The sequence below is a fragment of the Globicephala melas genome, chromosome 15 (genome assembly GCF_963455315.2).
Source record: "Globicephala melas chromosome 15, mGloMel1.2, whole genome shotgun sequence".
NCBI classification, from domain to species: Eukaryota; Metazoa; Chordata; class Mammalia; order Artiodactyla; family Delphinidae; genus Globicephala; species Globicephala melas.
The window spans coordinates 5,284,922-5,306,963 of record NC_083328.1 but is presented as its reverse complement, the minus strand read 5'-3'; the positions used below and the strand labels follow the sequence as shown (position 1 = coordinate 5,306,963).

At 42.1% G+C, this 22,042-nt stretch overlaps 1 protein-coding gene and 1 pseudogene across 6 annotated transcripts in view; both read left to right on the top strand.

The window, feature by feature from the left end:
• BAIAP2L1 (BAR/IMD domain containing adaptor protein 2 like 1) overlaps positions 1–22,042 on the top strand; it is a 107,315-nt gene that overhangs the window by 37,422 nt on the left and 47,851 nt on the right. For all 6 annotated transcript variants that reach the window (XM_060285533.1, XM_060285532.1, XM_060285530.1 and 3 more), the window contains 2 exons: positions 2,718–2,793; positions 7,744–7,830. In XM_060285533.1, the coding sequence (XP_060141516.1) occupies positions 2,724–2,793; positions 7,744–7,830 (157 nt within the window). In that variant the 5' untranslated portion in view covers positions 2,718–2,723. The remainder of the gene's footprint in view (positions 1–2,717; positions 2,794–7,743; positions 7,831–22,042) is intronic.
• On the top strand, positions 16,291–16,398 carry LOC115846886 (small nucleolar RNA U3; annotated as a pseudogene).

Here is a 22,042-nt window from a genome sequence, read left to right as displayed (position 1 = left end):
AAGAAATAACCAGACAGTATGGGGAACTGGCAGAAAATATCCCCCAAATTACAGTTTATTCAGATAAGAGATGATACTGCATCCGTAAAACAACAGGATGCTTTTAAAAAGGAATAACCAAAAAAACCTGAAAGAGCCCAAATTAAAAATATGATATCAAAAGTTTGAAAAGCATCAGAGGAGTTAGAATGTACAGTTGAGGATATCAGAGATAGAACAAAAAGTGGAAAATCAGAGGAAAAGGGTAAGATGATTAGAGAATAAATCCAGGTCATATAAAATCCTCCTCAGAGTTCCAGAGAATGAAGAGGCAAGAATCAAAACAGGAACACTTTTCAGACCTGAAGGACATAATTTTCTCTATGGGTAGGGTCTGTTGAGTGCCCAGTAAAATAAATGAAAAAAGTACCCACACTGAGACAGACCACTGGGTAGTTTCAGAGCACACGGATAAAGAGGAGGGTTCCAGAGATAAACAAGCCCCCTCCCACCACCTGCCCCCCACCAAAAAAAAAAAAAGTCGTATACAAATGACAGCCGACTTCTCAATAGCAAAACTGGATATTGAAGACTGGAGCAATATCTTTAAAATCCTAAGGGAAAATCACTTTCAACCTGTAATACACAGCCCAGCGAAATACCAGTTAAATGTCAAAGTAAAGATAATTTCAGACATGTGGGGACTCAAATTTACCTCCTGCGTCATTTCTTAGGTCACTCTTGGAGAATGATCTCCAGCAGATAGCAATAAATGAAGAAGGAGGGGGCTTCCCAGGTGGCGCAGTGGTTGAGAGTCCGCCTGCCGATGCAGGGGACACGGGTTCGTGCCCCGGTCCGGGAGGATCCCACGTGCTGCGGAGCGGCTGGGCCCGTGAGCCATGGCTGCTGAGCCTGCGCGTCTAGAGCCTGTGCTCCGCAACGGGAGAGGCCACAACAGTGAGAGGCCCGCGTACCGCAAAAAAAATAAAAATAAAAAAAGTAAATGAAGAAGGAGGAAGATGTGGAATCCAGCTAATGAGACTGTCACACAGGGGACCAGAAAGGGACATGCAAGGGCAACAGTGTGGCAGGAACGGTCAGGCCAGACTGAGTAAGAGGACGGAGAGTCCTTGGAGGAAGTTCTGGGGGAAAAAATGGAATGGAAGATTAGCTGACAGCTTTGTACATTTGAAAAACAGTGATAGGCTCCTATGAGATCCAACGGAGCGTGTGGAAACATTTAAGGTAGATACATAGAAAAATCTAAGCCGGGGGTGGGAATGAGACAATTATTAATCCCAGGAGAAACAAAAAGAGTATATCAAGAAAGGAAGCATAATTCTTTTACATTCCTTGCATTGTAGTGACCAGAATTTACAAAGTCATAATAAACCTTGACTGTTGATTTACCAGGAAACTGTTATTTAATTATATAGGAGAGACTGGGAAAGGGAAAGTAGGGTTGTCTACCGTAGCAGAAATCCAGTACTTATTGTCCAAAATTGAGAAGCCAAGAATATTCATCAAAACTATGGCAGCAAATACAAAAGAGCACTTGCAAGCAAGCTGTTATGTGGGTGTAAGGCCAGGGGTGGGGAAGGGTTGGGGCAGGGGTTCTTTTTCACGATAAGCCTTTATACTGTCTAATAAAGTTATTATAGTCTTTTTCTACTAACTCGTAATGGAGGACCTTTTTATCCCGAAGAGTAATGTGTCAAGTATCTGCCGCTTTGGATGTTGTATGGTTTTTTATTCTTTTTGTTGCTTGGTCCTCTACAAACAAGGTACACATTTTGGGAGAGGGGTAAAGGGATCTGGCTGGTCTATCTGGAATGATTCATATTGTGAACCTTATGGTTTGTAGGTGTGACAGATGTACTGTCACCGTGTGTTCTGGGTCACGAAGCCAGAGACCCATAGGAATGATTTCTTGTCTGTACTTCAGATTTAGGGTAGCATTTTAAATTTAGGCCAATGTTCTAAATAGTTGCCTGTTTTATACTTGTCACAGCACTTCTATGTTTATGACCTTCTAGTGATATAGAAATGACACTTTTAAAAATGAAAACCATGACATCTGCAGAGATAGAGCATCATGAAGTCCATAATGGGAAACCACGTCTCCCCCTCCACTGCTGTGAGCACAGGACCTACCGCACACTCCATGAATAATGAATGAACTGATGACTGGGAAAAAAAATGCCAGTGACCACCTAGAAAGAAAGTTCTAGGCTGGCCTATGTCTTAGGGCCGTCAGCAACACCCACCCCCATCCCTTCCCCAGTAATTAGGCAGAGCAAAAACAACATCTCTTGGAAATTCCCGTTCTACTGATAGCCAAAACACTGCCCATATAATTAAGTTCCTATCATGCGCCCCTGTTTCTTAGCACTATCATGATAGCCATTAACTTACCTAAACCCAAAAGGGAGCATCAGCTTCTGGACTCATGGCCCCCACAGGGTGTACTTTGTAGAGATGGAATGTCTGCTACCTGCTTCATTTACAGTAAATTCTAGGCAGCTCCTGGGCAGGCAGGGAACTGCCAGGGTCACATGCACCTCACTACTCCATCAGTTAGGATGGAAGTGCTCTTCACCACTTTCAAATCATGACTTTGTGGACGGTACCATCAGGCACACGTGTGGATCCTAGGCTATGCAGTGACACCATCTAAAGATTGCTTGGTCTGCTGTTCGCTTATTTTATTAATTTATTTTTTTTTGTTTGTTTGTCAGAATGTTATGGAACAGTTCAATCCTGGGCTACGAAATTTAATAAACCTAGGAAAAAATTACGAAAAAGCTGTTAATGGTAAGTCTGTTTTCTAAATTTATAAATATAGAATGCATATGAAAGCCATTCATTAAATATTTTACTTAATTATTTTTAAATGCTACTGAATTTTTAAAATATCTTTAAATTGGTAGAAACCATTTATAATTAATCTGTAGAACTTTGCAATGATAGGATATTAGTATACTTGAAATGAGTAAGTTGAATAATAGGCTACCAAAAGTGACATCTTAAATATCAGATTTTGCTTTTTGACACTGCTTAATCTTTTATATCATTGACATAAACATGTTTTCTACTTTTTACACCAAATTCTTTGTAAACTAATAACATATATAAAAAGTGTACTTAAAATTTTAAGATCCTGAAGCATAGGAATTATTCTCCTTTCTATTTATGTAGAAGAATTTCTTGTCTTTGGGTGTATCACTTATGATAGTAATATGAGAAATAAAATGTTTAGCCTGAATGGAAAGACATCTAAATTAAAGGTTGAACTTAGATTCTCATTTCAAAATGAGTGCTTAATTTAAAATGAACTCAGGCATTGGCTTTTGTCTCTCTGTGAACCAGAGTTGTTTGCTGGTTTGAACAGATTTCATCTGAGGAAGCCAATGTGCATCTACACATGCATTCCCCTCGCAAAAGGGGAACATTATCAGTGATCACCTTGATGTGGACCATTTTTTTAAAGTCTTTATTGAATTTGTTACTGTATTGCATCTGTTTTATGTTTTGGTTTTCTGGCCCCGAGGCATGTGGGATCTTAGCTCCCCAACCAGGGATCGAACCCACACCCCCTGCATTGGAAGGTGAAGTCTTAACCACTGGACCGTCAGGGAAGTCCCTTATCAGTGATCACCTTGAAAACTCAAGATGCTAACAATCACCAAATTCTAACATGGTCAGAACAATTCTCCATATGTAGCAAGTGTCACCCCCAAAATATTCAGACCCCAGTTTCACCACCTACCCTGGTTCACTAAGACCAGCATGTAACATAAGTAGAAAATTTAGTTTCCAGCGGTTTGAGATTTGAAGAAAGCTTCAGACCAAGCTTTGTGTCTTTTTTTCCCCTCTTCTTTCTCTCTTTCACGATACCCCACCTTTGGCTGCTCCCTGATGATGTTTTGAAAATAAACCTGCGCCCTCACACCCTCAGTAAGCCTGCTCCAGGAAAGGGGAGGTGCTGGCAAGACTCAGGACTTTGGATTACGGACGAACTATCGTTTCAGTCAGTGCAAAAGTAAACTGCTTATTGACTTCCTTCTGGATCTCTGTGCTCTTGGCCAGACGTGTTCAGTGTCAGGAAATGCAGCAGGCCTGAGATTTCCCTCCCTCTCCCTCTAGCCGTACCAGTGACTTCTATGGGTGCCCCCTCCCTCCTTCAAAGAACTGGAGCCTTGTTTTGGAAGCTGACTCTCTCCTGATGATTACCTAGTCACAAGACCACAAAGTCATCGCTTTATCCATCCCCGGGAAGGAAATCACTCTGACCTGCAGTGATTTTTTTCTTTCTAGCACGAGCTGCCTCTCTGAGGCAGAGTTTTACAAGGTGACGCAGTGAAGAGCCCACAGCTTAGCCTCCTGCTAACAGGGCTTCTCCCCAGCAGCCTCTACCACTTTAACACGTCCTGGGGCCTATTCTGCGTTTCATAATGTGTTCCAGGATTTCTGCAGGCCATCTGTTTTTGGCTGAAGCCATTGAGAAACTTCAGTAAAATGTGTAAAGTCGTTGGTAAGAATCTGTAGTATAGTCGAGGATGCCAGATGTGCATTCAACAGTTAGATTATAGCCCAGCGCAGCAGCACAGCTGATGAAGAGCATAGGCCGAGCAGCGGCACAGGAGTTTGAGAGGAGGCCGGTGGAGCATGGAGCAGGCAGAGGCTGTGTAGGAGCTGAGCCAGCTGACAGACGTTAGGTTTCAGTAGGCAGACGCTGCTTACTAGTGCTTCAGGCAGAAAAGACAGCATCCAAGCCGAGACCAGGGGTCCACGCTAGCATGGGTGAGAAGCTGTGAGGGAACAGTAGAACATAAGGTGGAATAAGGTCCTACTATGAATGCATTTGGATGCAGCATCTGTTACCTATTGCCGCATAACAAACTGCCTCTAAGCTTGGTGGCATAAGACAACAATAGTTCATTATTTTCAGTCGTCCTGTAAAGGCTGTGCAGTTGTCTGTACCCCTGGGACTCTGCGGTTGCAGTGGACTGGGGCTGAGCTCACTTCCTCTCTCAGGCATAGCTGGCTGTCCCAAGAGTACAAGCCCCGTGGGAGTTATGCCTGCTCATACCCCATTGGCCAAAGCAAGTCACATGACCAAACAGCCTGTCAGCATCCTAGACAATTATACCACCTGGGAATTCCGGGAGGTGTGATTCATTGAAGGCCATGACTGTAAAAATCTACGATGAACTCTGGAGTGTGACAGGCTTACCCTGTGGCCAGTGGGAGGCCATTGAAGGCTTTTGAGCAGAACTGTAACCTATTGAAATCATACTGATATTTTAAGGAAAGTTTTTCTGGTAGAAGTGTGTAGTTTAGGTTGATGAAGTAGTTGATCAACCACTAAAAATTAATAAAGCTTCATTCCTTAAAACAGTAAGTGGTAGAAAATCTCTAATATATCCACAAAAGGGGACAGAATTATGAAAATATTAGTTTATTTTTCTGGATAAACTATAATTTTTAAGTTAATGCAGCTTTATCATAAAAGCAGGATATTTTACTAGACTAAGAAGGTTAAATAGTTTTAAACATAAGTCGGCAGTTAATGGAAAAATTTCAATGTGTGGATGCAAACCAAAAATTTTATTTAAGTGTTGTGTAATCCTGTATTACCATTCTCCCCCGTTAATTTGCTTTTTAGCTTATCAGCACCTTGCAATTTTAAATCTTCCCACTAAAATATTACATATATTAACTTGACAGTTTACTGGCTATAAACCTTGTTTTTCGGTGGAGTCATCTCTTTTTCAGTGCTAGCTGAGACCAAAGAGTCAAAAAGCACCATGATTTAGAACTGCCGGGGTTGTGTGCACTGCCTCTGCTTCGCCATTGACCTTGGGCATGTCCCAGGATATCTCTTCTGTGCTCCACTTCGTGAAACGGGATGATAACATCATCACCCTATGTCTTAATGTAGTGTGGTAGATTAATTAATTTAAGTAATGATTTGGAAAGTTTACATAAATGCTCTTTGTTACTGCTCTTTTTTATAATTACGCTTTACAGTTATCCTTAGTCTTATGAAACAATAGTATAGTAGAGCATTAGATTTCATGAACTTGTATATATATGTAGTAAAAGCTGTAAGTTTCATAATTTTTTTAATTCTATAAGACATGCAAAAATAGATTAATTTGCCTTGAAAATACTACTTTTTTTGGCCTGCAGTATCTTCAGCGGGACTTGGGCATTAATTCATTCTGTGACCTCCTCCCCCACCTTTTTAAAACTTGAAATACCTTTTAAAATTCATCTTTTAAAAACAATACCCATGGGCTTCCCTGGTGGTGCAGTGTTTGGGAGTCCGCCTGCCGATGCAGGGGATGCAGGTTCGTGCTCCGGTCCGGGAAGATCCCACATGCCGCGGAGCGGCTGGGCCCGTGAGCCGTGGCCGCTGAGCCTGCGCGTCCGGAGCCTGTGCTCCGCAGCGGGAGAGGCCATAACAGTGAGAGGTCCACGTACTGCAAAAAAATAAAAATAAAAAAATAAAAATAAAAACAATACCCGTTATAAACTGGTGTGGCCTCAGGTTTTCCTCTCAGTGAGAGGAAAGGAGCCTGAGAGGGGTTGCTTAGGGCTCTTTTATCTCCCAAATCCTGTGGTCTCCAAAGCTACCGGGCAAAGTGATGTCTGTGTATGAAGCTGGCCTTTGAGCAAGATAAAATATTTTCTCCAGAGTCACACTAAATAGGCTAGATCTTATTGAAAAGCTTGCTTGTTGTACACCTTCAGTCTCCTGAAACCCAGCCTGTGTAAAGTGACAGAAGGAGTGGGTATTATCAGCTTCCATTAGTTTGTCCAATACTCACACTGTTAGGGCATTTTATAGATTCAAACCGTTTGTTTCAAAAAGGATAACTAACTTGTCCAAGAAGGTCATGTTGTTGGAAGTAACAGTAGAATTCAAACCCAGATTTGTCTTGCTCCTGACTCCCACCTACAACCTCCCTGCACCCTCCAAAAAAGAAAAAGGAAAGGGGAAAAAAAAGGAAAAGAAAAACAAATCAGAAGCATATTTCTGTACCTTATAATGTAGTTTTCAGAATCAGTTTGAAAGGAGAAATGTGATTTTTAAGATAATTAGAATCCAGCTTGTATAGCAGTAAGAGTTTTCCTGTCTCTGCCAAAAAAGAGCAGAAAGAAAAGCAGAGCGTTCAGTTATTTTTCAGGTAATTTCATTTTTTTTTTGAAATGATAATGTATTTCAGATTTCATAGATTTCTCTCCTGGCAACAAGTATGGTAGTTGCTTGTGTCTCAGAATATCTTTTTCAATAGAAAAAGTAAAAATGCCATAGAAGGCCCAGGCGCCTAGACAAGCCCACACCAGCCCCTCTAGCTAACAGTATTGCAGACCTGTATTGCTGTAGAATGACCAGCTTGCTGCAGTGGATGTGTTCCAGCCCCAATTCTGTGTTAGGAACATATCCCCTCTGGAGCTGGCCTGAGGAGCAGGCAGAACCTTCTCCGGACCCCCAGCCTCTGCCGCTGCTGAAGGTTCCCCAGGGCTGGTCGGAGGCGAGGATCCCGTGAGGGCTTTCCGGTGGGTGGGGGGCCTGCAGGAGTGCAGTGGAGGGACCTCTGCCCCTGGCACAGCTCGCAAGCTCAAGCCCTGCCCCCTGAGAGCCACGCTTGCCTCAGCCGCGAGGGACTCCGGGGTGTTCGGAAGAAAACCTCTGTGTCGTTTCCTCCTTTCCATGTGTAAGTGATGATTGTGTGTGTCACCTTCCCTGTCTAGCTATGGTTCTGGCGGGAAAAGCCTACTACGATGGAGTGGCCAAGATCGGTGAGATTGCCAGCGGGTCCCCTGTGTCGACAGAGCTGGGTGAGCTGACCGTCCGTTACATATACACCCAACTTGAGCGCGGTTCCGGAGCCTTTGTCGTGCGAGCCCTGATGAGAACATACAAAGTGGCCCGGATCCAGAATGGAAAAGAGGGCTAGCCCAGCACTCGGGTTTGTTCACCTCTGCGGTGATTGACTCCTCCGTGGTCTGTCCAAAGTGGAGGCTTAGTTAAGCGCAGGCCACTAGGAACTGGGCTTCTGCCTCTGAGGTTTGGGCCCTAGTTCCCTGCTGATCCCTGAAGCGTGAAGCCGGGGGAGCCTTGAGCCACATTTTTAACTGAAGGGGATGTGCACGCAGCCTCCGGCCTCTGGCAGAGCGTTTCCTGTGACTCACCTTGCAGAGAGTCCAGCCCCTTTACGTTCTGCTCTTGGCTGTCGCTGCTTCCACAGTTGCTCTCGGTTGTGATTTTTCCGGTTTTGCTGGTATGAATCGATCCCCTGTGCACACGCGGAGGGCGAGGGCAGCCGCACCCTCGGCAGCACCAAGGCTTCTATTTACAGAGCCGGTTCACTGTTCCATCTCCGAAGCGGGGAAAGGTGGATTTTTTTTTTTAATAGTCCCACACATAACCATCATTTTAATAACTTGTTAAATATGTTTTACTTGACAGAGGGTAACATTTCAGAGTTTAAAATGTTTGTCAGAATTTGAAAGGTTCAGAAAACCAGAGGAAAGGATTGGTAAAGTGTGTGTTTTAAAGAAATGTGTGTTCCTCTCCAGTTAAAACGTGGAAAGGGAAGCAGAGGGGCAAAGGCGCATATGTTTAAGGTTCAAATAATTCACACCATTCGTATGTTAAGTGTCTTGAGGGTTTTTAGGATTGCTTGGAAAACTCCTAACTGACCCATAAAAGCCAAGGAACAAATTCAAGGTGTGATGATGGTTCTGGGGTTGGGGGCTGGGCTGCTGCGTCTGCAGTGGATCTGGGCGCTCGTTAACATTCTCTGACAGCTTTTGTACCGGAAGAGTTCATAGTCTTGAAACCTGTAGGCAAAAGCTAAGCCTGAAGTGATGCTGGGTGATGAATAAGTCAGTACTGCGATACTGAATAGAATCAGTTACGAGTAGAAAATTTTCAAAGCGCTGACTTGTATTCTGTTGTTCTGGCAAGGTCTGAACTATAGTAACTCTGTCCAAAGTGGATCAGTTTAATAAAATACACACTGTGTTATGTAGACAGAAGCAGATAGTAAAATTTAGGACATTTGAGGGATGATTGGGGTGATTATAGTGTTCCAAAAATAGAACTAAATTAAAAAGAAACAGGCTATTTGTGTCAGGCATCAGGGGAAAAAAAAGTATGACCCTTATGTTAAAACATATGGCGCTTTGACTCACCGTCGTTCAGTTTGCCTTTTTAATGTTTTATGATTCTTGCCACTGTTTAAATAAGACTTCTGTTCCACACCTTATTTGATTCAGCTGTGAGTTCATAATGTTGAATCAGCTGTTTCCACAGCAACCGTGTTGTTATAAACAGGAGCTTAAAATTTGGGTTTCAATAAGGAAAATACGTTGCTATGGTGCAGTTTCTTTCATGTGTTTGTATTTCATTCAGAGGGAATGGAAATTACCTGCTGCCATTTTTGTTCCAAGTTGTCCTTTTGCTTATATTCACTCTATCATGTAGTTAATTTCCTACTCATTTGCAGCCATTCCATGATAAAGTGCAATCCTAGTAGGAGTTGCTTTTGGAGGCCTAACATTTACTTCTTTTGATTTGCTTAGTTTTTTATTTTGTTGTTAAAGTTTAGACTAAAATACTACCCTATATCTGTTTAAATACCTGTATGGAAGAGCACTGGACAATTCATAGAAAAAAGAGAGACCTAAAGTTGATTGTACCTTTCTTGTTTTTCAGGAAGATTTTCTGATCTAGTTACTGACATTTTGGTATTGGCCTTCATACTTTATTATGAAACTTATGTTACAAATTCCATTTGTTAAAAACTGAAGGGGTATTACATACGTGAAGTTTATGAATCATTTCAAAATTTTCATTCCTGAAGAGTATTATCTCTGAAAAGCCTTTCTTTTCCCACGCCCCACCCCCGCAAAAAAAAATCCTATAGTTATACAATTTTCCGTTTAAAATTTTTGCTTTGGGAGGAAAATACCCTCTGGCTAAAAATATTTACTTAATTCATAGAAATTTTTAGTGAGGATTCAACTTGGAAAACTTGGCCAAATACATTATTAATGTAAGTCAGGGTGGCAAAGCTAAGCATTTCAGTCTCTTCTCACTTTAGAGGAAAGAAAAGGTGTATGTGTGTGTGTTGATTAGCCTTTTACTTTTTGTCTTCTGGGTCGGCCTCTGTTAGTAGCACAGGGCTGCAGCAGTACCATTTCTGACTTCTAGCTATGGGTGTTTTCATTTTGATATCCCTCTTTCGGCATCAGCTCACCCAGTGCTGTGTGAATCATTTAAGATGCTCTTGCCCACGAGTAACAAAATACCCACCTAACAGTGGTGTAAGCAATAAGGATGTTTATTATCCCACATAAGAAGGCCAGGAACAGGGGGTTCTTGGTTAATCATTACTAAGGACTCTGGTTCTTTCTCTCTTTCTTCTCGTCCTAAAGCCCAGCTCCTCATGGTACCAGGGTGGCTGCCCTGCCATTGCTAGTCTCAGGCATCACACCCTCCCTCTTCCCACTATGTCCAGAAGCAGGAAGGAGCACGCTTTACAGAGGAGGAAACCTTTTCCCAGGAGCCCCAGCACACACCCTCTTGTTCTCTCTGGCCTGATTTGGATCACACGCCCATGACCCAGCAGCACTGTTCCCAGGCATGGTCGGCCAAGGGACACATCGAGGGGGAGAGGGCACAGCTGTTAGGAGGACACCCGATGGTGCCACCAGTCAGCCAGCTCTGGTTATCAGAGGTCTTGTTTCAATGGCTTTCAGTGAAAGGAAAGGACTTAACACGCGTTACTGCTTTAGCTGTGCTGTGAGCTGCAAAGTGCTGCTGCGTTTTGCTTGTGTCTCTGATTGGGATAGTGTTTTTCTCCCACATGGGTTGTGTGGTTTTACTATCGTGTGTGTACTTCACACTCTATTTATGATTGTTGTTTCTCCAGTAGACCACAGCCATCCTTCCCAGTCTATTCCTATTTGGGAAGTGGGACTCCCAAGCACAGAAGATGAATTAGGGATGTGGGGTAGTTTTTGTTTTTCTGTCCTTTTGCTTTTCTTCTCAAGCTTTTGGGTATCTTTTCATCACAAACTCTTGGGGCATCTTCCCTGCCTCCGCTTCTCTCTCCTTTCTTTCCTCCTCTCATCTTCCTCTCTGCTGACGTACCTGCACGGTCTCACAGCCTCTTTCATCACTGCCATATTTCTTTCCAGGCTTTTCCTCCGGTGAGTTTGTGCCTAAGAGCCAACACTGAGTGCTTGCTCTCCTCGGGCGCAGGACCCAGTGCCTGACAGGGCCTTTAGTTCAGCGTCTCATTTAGTCCTCAGAGCCGTCCTGCACAGATCTGGGTGCAGGTGCTTCCACCGTCTCCGTTTTCCACGTAAGACCCAGAGGTGAAGTGTGTGCCTGGGTCACACGGTTAGCAGGTGGTCCGACTTGAGGATCTGAGCTCTTCACCTCTGCACTTACTGCACTTCACTGAGGCGAAGGGAAAGGAAAGAGGCAGCCAATCACGGGTTGCTGAAGAGGAAGAAAACAGGAAGCCCACGACGGGGACCTTTTCAAGAAGGAGATGAGAGGGAATCGTTGGTGTCAGAGCAGCCAAAGACTGGGGAGGGGCTGGCAGGTGTGGTGATTGGAGCTCACTGGCCCCCTCAGAAATGGTGGCTTCACTAGGGTCCTGACCATAAACACCAGGTGTTACAGGGTTGAGGAAGATGGAACTAACAGAAGTTTTACTTACATATGTATGCCTTCTTACACGTATTGCTTGACTTCTGTGCAGCTGTGCTTCACATAGAAACTCAGGTCTCACTAAGTGCGTGCTGTGTGCCGGGTCCTTCGTGTGTTGCCTCATCTCATCCTCAGGAGCCTCGTGGATAGATGTTTCCTCTGAGGTCTGCAGAGCGGATGCTCACCCCGCGTTTCCCTGGGAAGGCTGGTAGACCATAGGGTAAACTTGGCAGTCACAGCCTTCTGCATGGTGGTGAGATAACCTCCATGGGCAACCACATTGGGTCCTGTGTCCTTAGCCATGTGCTCTGCAGCCAAGCAAGGCAGAGCAAGGGCTGTGGAGGTCGTGACCTCTGCGAGAGGATGGTAGGCGGCATTGGTGCTGCTTGGGAACGATCCTGTGACCCAGGGCAGGGAGGCCAGGCCAGGTCTTATTTTCCCCTGAGACTGCCCAACACCTGAGAGATGCTCAGGAAAGCTTGTGTTGTTACAGTGCCGCTGTCAACTTACACCACCCTGGGCAACACGTCACCTTATGAGTGGTTGGCAGGACTAAGGGAGAGGACAGCAACACGTTCTGGGTTGTTTGAAGATGAAATGAGATAATGTGCCTTGTGTTTTCTAAAGTTTCACAGACCAGAAAGATGCCTCTCTGTTGCCGCTTCATATGTTCACAAGTATTTGAGAATTCAAAAATCAGTACCAATTTTTTTTCATTGACATTATTCTCTTCCATAAAGTAGGTGATACGTTTGTAAGAATATACATTTTTGCTTGATTATTCAAGAACAAATTATTTCAGTTCTCTCCATTGTATCTTCATTTTCTATTTCATTAATGTCTACTCTTACCCTTGTTTTCTTCCTTGTACTATCTTTGGGATTATTCTGCTGTTCTTTTTCTAATTTCTGAAATGATACATTTAACTCATTAATTTTAAATACAGGTAGGACCACAAAGATGACCATACAAGTTAAAACCATGCAAAGCCATCTTAATAATCAATGGGGAAAATTATGATTGTCCTGTGTGACCTTTAAAAATGTTTGCCAGAAACATTAAAAACTCTCTCACTTTCAGTTATAAATGTGTAAGGAAATGGAAAAAATAAAACTGATATTTATTTAGTACACAGTACTTTAAAGCATTAGAAACACTGATAGTTAAAGCATTTTTATTTATTTGTAAAAAACTCGAGTCGTTTCAACAACTCTTGTCGCCTTCTTGTATAACTTAAGATACAATATGCTTTCGCAAATTGTCATGCTCCTTTTAAGCTTGGATCAGCTTCCAGCATTTTATCCTCGGTGATTTCAATGTTGTGAGATAGCCTTGAGAGTTCCTTTAATGTGAAGTTTTTTGGGCTGGTATCACTTTCTGGGAAACACCTTCATCCTTTTCACCACAACCGCTTTCCTCAATTATGTTGATGATTCTGGGCTTCACTCCATTCTTGTGGCTGTACATCCAGGGTTTCTCAGACAGTAGCAGTGTTGACATTCCCACAGGCAGGTATTTCTTCTGTAACTCCATTTACAGTCATTGTTACCACTTTTAATGTCTTTGCTATACTTCCTCTTTCAGTTATTCATATTTGTAACACATCACATGGGTTTGTCACTGGGAAACAGGGAGGCAACACACCTACACACTTTGCTGTCTGTGTGCTCTATCTGCAGTCCTTGCAGCAACACCACACTGTCTTTATTACTGTAACTTTATGATAAATCTTCATATCTAGTAGGAGATATCAAGTAAAGTAAGTAGATCTTATTCAAGATTGTCTTAGCTATTATAGGACTTCTGCATGTAACACGTTCTTTAGAATCAGCTTGTCAATTCTCACTAAAAAAAAAATCTCGGATTTTTGACTATAGATTGAATCTATAGATGAATTTAGAGAGAACTGACTCAATCTTCTAATCCATGAAGATGGTATATCCTTTTAGTTACTTGAGACTTATTTAATTTCTGTTAGCACCATTTTGTAATTTTCATTGTAGAAGTCTTGCACATTTTTATACATGCGTTTTTAGATACTTATGACATTTTTGTCCTATTGTAAATGGCATTTTAAATTTTTTTATTTTCTACTTTTTTTGTCTGTTGAGATTTCAATTTGTCATTCTTTTTCATTACTATAAGTTCTATTTAGTTCTTTTGAAATCTGTGAATTAATTTTTATCATTTTAATAGCTTTATTGAGATCTGATTAACATATAGTACAATTGCCCCGTTTAAAGCGTATAGTTCAGTGGTTTTTAGTATATTCACAAAGTTTTAAATTATCACCACAGTCAACTTTAGAACATTTTCCTCACTCCAGAAAGAAATCACATACCCATTAGCAGTCACCTCCCATTCACCCCCAACTCCAGTCATATTTAACCATTAATATATTTTGTCTCCTATAGAGTTGGTTTTGCTGGACTTTTCACATAAATGGAATCATACAATATGTGATCTTTTGTCACTGGTTTCTTTCACTTAGCACAATGATTTCAAGGGTCATTCACATTGTAACATGTAGCAGTACTTCCTTTCTTTTTATGGATGGATAATATCCTATTGTATAGATATACCACATTTTGTTTATCTGTTTTATCAGTTGATAGATATTTAGGTTGCTTCTACCTTTTAGCTATTAAAACATACTGCTGCTCTGAACATTCATGTACAAATTTTGTGTGTACATACGTTTTTCTGTCTCTTGGGTATATATTTAGGAGTAGAATTGCTGGCTCATATGTTAACTCTAAATTTAACCCTTTGAGGAACTGCCAGAGTATTTTTCAAAGTGAATGCCCCATTTTACATTCCCACCAGCAGTGTATGAGGGTTCCAACTTCTTTAAGTCCTTGCTAACACTTGTTCTTGTCTGTCTTTTTGATTATAGCCATCCTAGTGAGTGTGAGGTACTACCTCATTTGAGTTTTGATTTACATTTCCCTAGTGGTTAATGTCGAGTATCTTTTCATGTTCTTACTGGTCATTGCATATCATCTTTGGAGAAATGTCTATTCAGATCCTTTGCCCATTTTTACTTGGGTTATTTGTCTTTTTATTATTGAGTTTGCCAATCAACTTTTAATAAAGTTTTGTTTTTCTCTTTTGATTCTTATTATCAATGCAGTTTGAAGTTCTTTCTTTCTTTATTGGCTGCGTTGGGTCTTCATTGCTGTGCCTGGGCTTTCTCTAGTTGCGGCAAGTGGGGGCTACTCTTTGTTGTGGTATGCGGGCTTCTCATTGCAGTGGCTTCTCTTTGTTGCAGAGGATGGGCTCTAGGCACGCAGGCTGCAGTAGTAGTGGCATGCGGGCTCAGTAGTTGTGGCTCACGGGCTCTAGAGCACAGGCTCAGTAGTTGTGGCACGTGGGCTTAGTTGCTCCATGGCATGTGGGATCTTCCAGGTCCAGGGCTCGAACCCGTATCCCCTGCATTGGCAGGCATTCTTAACCAACGCGCCACCAGGGAAGTCCCAGTTTGAAGTTCTTGACAGTCTAATTCTGCTGATGCTTTATTGTGCCTCTTGATTCTCATTCATGTGGAAATATTTCTGTATGGGTTTTATTGTCATCTCATTGTTCTCTTCCATGTTGGGGTCACCTATGGAGGTGTAAAAGTTTTGCCATTGAAAGTCACCAAGAAATGAAAAGTAGAAATGCCAAGCAATGGTGGAGCTTCTCTCATTTAAATATGTTTAATTCTTAGAAAATAAAAATAGTTGATGGAATATGACTTACCATTTGATAAAATTCTTGTAAAATATTTAGAATGTGCAAATGAAATGCTCCTTTATTTTCTGTCATATCCATACTAACAAAGGTATTCTGCCAGTTTTGCAGGGAAAGTGACTCAGACTTTATGGAAAATATCTTTAAATGTCTAAAATTTGTAAGCTCTTCTAATTATCTAAAACTTAAATAATGGGAGGTTTTAATTTTCTATAAATAGGCTAGATACACATCCTTCTCCCAGGAGTCATTCCTAATGGTTTGCTCTTGAAAACAAAAGGTCCTTCATGAATAGAGTCTGTTCTCCTATTATAGAGACTATTGAGGAAATGTGTCATTGCTTTTTCTCAACTATAATTGAAAGTAATAGGAAAATTCTAATGATTCAAGAGAATTGCCAAATTTTAGTCATTTTTATGCTAAATGCGCTGAACCACTAGAAGATTACAGTAAGAATTAGCGTATATTTTGAAGTAGCCTTCAAATTCGCTCTGTTAAAGCATCACCTTTTATCAGTTGTACCTTAACTGAGCAAACAAGAGCCAAGGGGCTGGCCAGCACCGATTTGAAACTAAAATTTTATTGGGCCACGGCCGTGCCCACTTGTTCATGTGTTGTCTGCAGCTACACTGGCAGAGCTAAGCGGTTGCAACAGAGGAGACCTGAACTGTTTACAACCCGGCCCCTTGCAGGCCCTTACTTGACAGCAGAAGGCCTTTAGGGTCATCCAGTTGCTTAAGCCACTCAGGACGGAGCCATCGTGTGAGGGATTTGATATCCTTTTCTCCAAAGAAAAAGCAGCTCCTTACCATCTGCGATCTAAGTGCTTGGGTTTAATTAAGACTATACTTTCCAGGGTCATTCCTGTAGTCTGTTACTAAGTGCTTGGGTTTAACACACATTAACAGCATGATCCCAATAACCACAGCATGTAAGCAGCTCTGGGGCGACACCGCCTTGCCCTGTTGGGAGAAACAAACGAACAGACAAATGCAAAGCCAAAGACCAGAGCTCTGTAGTCAGGATTTGGCAGGTAAAATATTTTAATCCACTGTGTTTGTTAAATAGTAAGTCATATGAATAATAATTCATGTGACTCAGGTCGTCAGGGTGTGTACCTGTAGCTGTGCACATAAATCCTTATCGCAGATACACAGTTCAACTCAAGGAACAGTGCTCATTTAAAAGAGGAAACTGAAATTTGTCTAAAGCTTCCAGTTTTGTCCCTAAATCAAATGACGTTTATTTTTTAAGACTTAGGAAATATGGAAATGGTGGAAAGGGAAAACAGAAATGGTCAGGGGAAAATATTTTGGCAAAATATTCAAAAGAAACTTTGAACCAGTTTTTTCATCTTTAAACCATAGAAAAATAAAGCTTGTTCTCACTTATTTCTCAAGGAATAACAGGGGACTTTCTTCAGGGAGTTGACAAATTTCCTGTGAGGTATAAGGACCTCAGCATTACATAAATTTAGACTGTGTTATTATGTTCCAATTCAGCCAGCTATTACATTATTTATGTATGTATGTATGTATGCATGTATGTATGGCTGCATTGGGTCTTTGTTGTGGTGCCCAGGCTTTCTTTAGTTGCATTGAGCGGGGGCTACTCTTCCTTGTGGTGCGTCGGCTTCTCGTTGTGGTGGCTTCTCCTGTTGCAGAGCACGGGCTCTAGGTGCGCGGGCTTCAGTAGTTGCCGCACGTGGGCTCAGTAGTTATTGCATGCAGGCTCTAGAGCACAGGCTCAGTAATTGTGGCACACGGGCTTAACTGCTCCGTGGCATGTAGGATCTTCTCGGACCAGGGCTTGAACCCGTGCCCCCTGCATTGGCAGGTGGATTCCTAACCACTGCACCACCAGGGAAGCCCACATTATTTTGAATCATCTGTTAAATTGTTTGGGCCAGTTTCTTAAATTGATCACAAAACAGAAGATTTTATCTCCTCACCATCAGGGAACCTAGAAAATCATAGGTTTTCTTTTGTTATTGATAGAGTGTTCATTGGTCATGCAATTAAACAATATATATTTATTACAGTTTTGTCTTGTTGACACTCAAAATCCAACCTGACAGTCTTGGGTCTTAAGAATAAGAGCAGAAGGGACTTCCCTGGTGGCGCAGTGGTTGAGAGTCCACCTGCCGATGCAGGGGACACGGGTTCGTGCCCCGGTCCGGGAGGATCCCGCATGCCGCGGAGCGGCTGGGCCCGTGAGCCGTGGCTGCTGAGCCTGCGTGTCCGGAGCCTGTGCTCCGCAACGGGAGAGGCCGCAACAGAGAGACGCCTGCGTACCGCAAAAAAAAAAAAAAAGAGCAGAAAACAATACGTGAAAATTTTTTTAAATGTTATTCATTCAGAGAAATATCATAAATAGATTCCTAAGGTCTAGATAAAATAAAAGAATTCATGCCAGAGTCAATGAGAGAGCTAAGTTGAGTCAAAGCAATTGTTGTTGACCAAAACCATTTATCTTTTAGTTGCAGGTGAGGCTCACTTTTTTTTTTTTTTTTTTTTTTTTTTTTTTGCGGTACGCAGGCCTCTCACTGTTGTGGCCTCTGCTGTTGCGGAGCACAGGCTCCGGACGCGCAGGCTCAGCGGCCATGGCTCACGGGCCCAGCCGCTCCGCGGCATGTGGGATCTTCCCTGACCGGGGCACAAACCCGTGTCCCCTGCATCGGCAGGCGGACTCTCAACCACTGCGCCACCAGGGAAGCCCGAGGCTCACTTTAAAGAGATTAAAATCCTTTCCGCAAATATAGGAAACAGTTAGTAGGGAATTTATTTTATTTGGTTAGCATTGTACCTGACGTATGCATATTAACTCCTGTACTCATCGTGATAGCTCTCTGAAGTGTGGGTACTATTATTATTATTATTTTCATTTTACAGATGAGGAAACTGGGGTTCAAAGAGAGTTAAATAACTTGCCAAAGTCACCCAGCTGGTTAACGGCTGGTTAATTTGAGCTCAGGTAGTCTGCCAGCTGTGTGGCCTGTTACGCTGATTTAATTTTCTACATGTCGAAAAGATGGGCTTTTTCTGATGTGATTTATTTTATGGCAGTCAGATTGTCCTGTCCATTATAGTTCAGCAGATAAAAGGTTGTGTTAAATAGTGAACCATCATATAGTCTGAAACTGATTCATCATGTGAGTATGATTCTGTATTTTGTGTTTTTATCAGATATAATCAAGAGTTTGTATTTTGTATTAGGAGCATTTATTACATGACCATTTATTCCAACTTTGCAAATGACTTGCCATTTCAGTTTTCAGGTGGCACCTCGTTGGGAGCAAAAAAAGATCTAACTGTAGAGAAAGATAGGCTTATAATTTATAAATGTATAATTTATAACATCTATATAAGCACATACCATATAAGTCCATATATCATCTAGGCATATTGGTATACGTATATATAAATTTCTAAAACTGAGAGGATGTTCTGTGTTGTAAATTGTACCTCCCTACAGAAGTTATTATAAGAAAAGCATTCCTTCTTCCAGCTTTGAAGTAACCATATGTGCAGATGATGTATTATAATTAGTAAAAACTACAGGTATAAAAGCTAAGATGTCAAATCAAGATGAGTCATTTTAACATTTAATGCTTCCTGACGGCATGATGGGCACATCCTGAATGTCGGTCTGAATGTCATTACCTATTTTTCAATGCACTTTATGATACTTGCCCGTTCTCTTAAATCTTTGAATTTTAAAGTGTGTGAAGGGAAAATTATCTTGTTTAAACCCAGTTTTCACAATTATTTAAATTGGTCTTTTTCTCCTCAAAGGATATCATGTGTCCTGTCAACTCCGGATGGGGAGAGGTTAGGACTCCTTATTCTCAGGCTCTCAGCTGTGGCCAAAGAACAGCGGTCAGGGGGCCGCAGCAACTGTCCAGGTCTCCACGAGGCAGGGGCCTGAGGGCTCTGCCTCGTGACCGCTTCTTTCGTCATTCACATCAGTCACGAGAGCCACCGCATCCTCTCACAAATGCCCGCGGGTGTCTTACTCTATTCATGGCACTATGCTGGGCTTGAAATCAGGAGTCAAACAAAAACACAAAGTTCTAACACACAAATAGGGGAAGGGACTTCACAGCAAGAAAGAGTGGCTCTGGTCAGAAGCACCAGACACAGCAAAGGGTATGGCCCCTGCAGTAGGTTGAGGGGGGAGGACAACGAAGTTAAAGGGAGAGGGACATGGTGGAGACAGGTGTAGTTAGAATCGTGGTGCGGGTGAGGCCTGCCTTGACCCTGCCGGCCACATGTTCCTAAGCACATGGGCATGCTGCGGAGGAGAGTGACAGCCTTGGCGGGGGGGGGGGGGGACGTGGTAGATTCCTTGTTAGCGCACGTGGGGTTCTGAATGTTTTTGGTCTTCAGCCACTTGGAAGTAAATGCACTTCCTTAGGTACTCTTTCCTGGTCTGGATGCCTTAAAATTATTAAAAGTAAGGATGCCAGTGTAAATCAGCTATCCCTCAATTGAAGGGAAAAAAAAAAGTAAGGATGACAGAGGAGCACATGAAAAGATGGTCAACACCATTAGCCATTAGGGATTTGCACATCATAACCACATGAGATACCACTTCACACCCCACAGCAGCTGTAATCAAAGAGACAATAGTATGTGTTGGCAGAGATGTAGAGAAATGGGAACCCTTGTGCATTGCTGGTGGGAATGTAAAATGGAGCAGCTGCATTGGAAGAGTCTGTCAGTTCCTCAAAATACAGAGTTTACCTTATGACCCGGCGATTCCATTCCTTCGATGTCTCCTCAAGAGAAATGAAACATACGCTCATACAAAATCTTAGCATTATTCCCAGCAGGCACAGGGTGGAGACAACCCAAATGTCCAGCAGCTGATGAATTGATAAACAAAATATAGTATATCCATACCGTAGGGTGTTATTCAGTCATAAAGAATGAAGTACTGACACATGCTACAACATGGATGAACCTTGAAAACATGCCAAGTGACAGAAGCCAGATTAAAAGGCCACGTATTGTAAGATTCCATTCATACAAAAGTTCTAGAGCAAATTCGTAAGAGACAAAAAGCAGATTGGTGATTGCCGGGGGCTGGGGAGAGGGGAGAATGGGGAATAACTACTTGATGGGTACAGGGTTTCCTTTTCAGGTAGTGAAATGAACTGGATAGTGTGGATGGTTGTACAACATTGTGAATGTCCTAAATGTCACTATTGGTCAATTTAGGTTATGTGTATTCTACCACCAAAAAACCCCCAAAAATAAGTATGCCACTCTGAGAAGTCCCCAATATATGGGATATCCTAATTAATTCATGCTAAAAACAATATAGTAGACACTGTAATGATTCAAGAGGCTAGTGGCACACACTTCCCAGCCGCTGTGAAGGGTTTTAGTTGGCCCCGCCCGACTCAGAATGAATTACACAGTGAATGAGTTACACAGTAAATGAATTTTGAGGTGCACACTTCCAGTTGTAAAATAAGTCATTGGGATGTAACGTACAGCATGATGACTATAGTCGATAATATGCTAGTGCATATTTGAAAGTTGCCAAGAGAGTATAACTTAAAAATTCTCATCTCACACACACACAAAATGTTTTGGTAACGTATAGTAACAGGTGGTAATAACTTCTTGTGGTGATTGTTTTGCAGTGTATACAAACATTGTATCATTTTGTACACCTGAAACTAATACAATATGATATGTTAATTATACTTCAATATAAAAAAACTTTAATGAATTTTGTTGGCGTTAATGGAAATTCAAGAGCCTCATGTAATTCTCACAGAAGTCCTCTGAGGAAGGAGATGTCATTCCCATTTTATAAACAAGGAAACGAAAACTTAGGTTGAATAACTTGCCTAACTTCACACAAGTAGTTAGGAGTGAAACTGGGGGTTAAATTCCAGTTGATTGATTCCATGGTGAGTGCAGGGTTTCCCACAGACTCCGAGTTTAAGCTTTAAGGCCTCTCAGTTTCACGACATCTTTTAAAACCTTGTACTTAATTTTGAATTTGTGATTTTGTACTCCTTAAAGAGGACTCCACAAAAGTTGGATTTCTACACAGGGAACAAATTACAAAAGTAGTCTTTAAAATCTGGAAGACAGGGTGTGCAACAGAAGGGTGGAGTCACTCGTGTATTGTTCCTGAAATCCAGTGAGAGGAAGTGACAGGAAGCCGGCATTTGGTTCAGTATAGAAAATGACCTTGGGACAAGTCCTCCTGTAAAACCTGCAAAGGAGCTATGAACTGCTGTGCTTGCAGCAATGTCTCGAGAAGGATTCTGAGGCTGGGGGAGGTATCCTGATGGTCCTTTAGCAGTGTCTGCTCTAGGGAGGTTCCAGAGGGGGAGATGGCAGCAGTTACAACAAATGTGCCACCACTGCCCTGCTCAGTGAAACCTTCAGTGAGAAGTAAGCTCTAGGATGAGCTTAGAAATGTTTGTTGATGGACTAAATGAGTGTATCAGATAAGGGTGTTGGGCTCTTTGCATTCTAACTCTATGAATCAGGTTTTTCTGGGCTTTCTTGAAACCATGACTGTCATTTACAGCATTAATAAGCTTGGTCCCCACCTTCAGGGTAT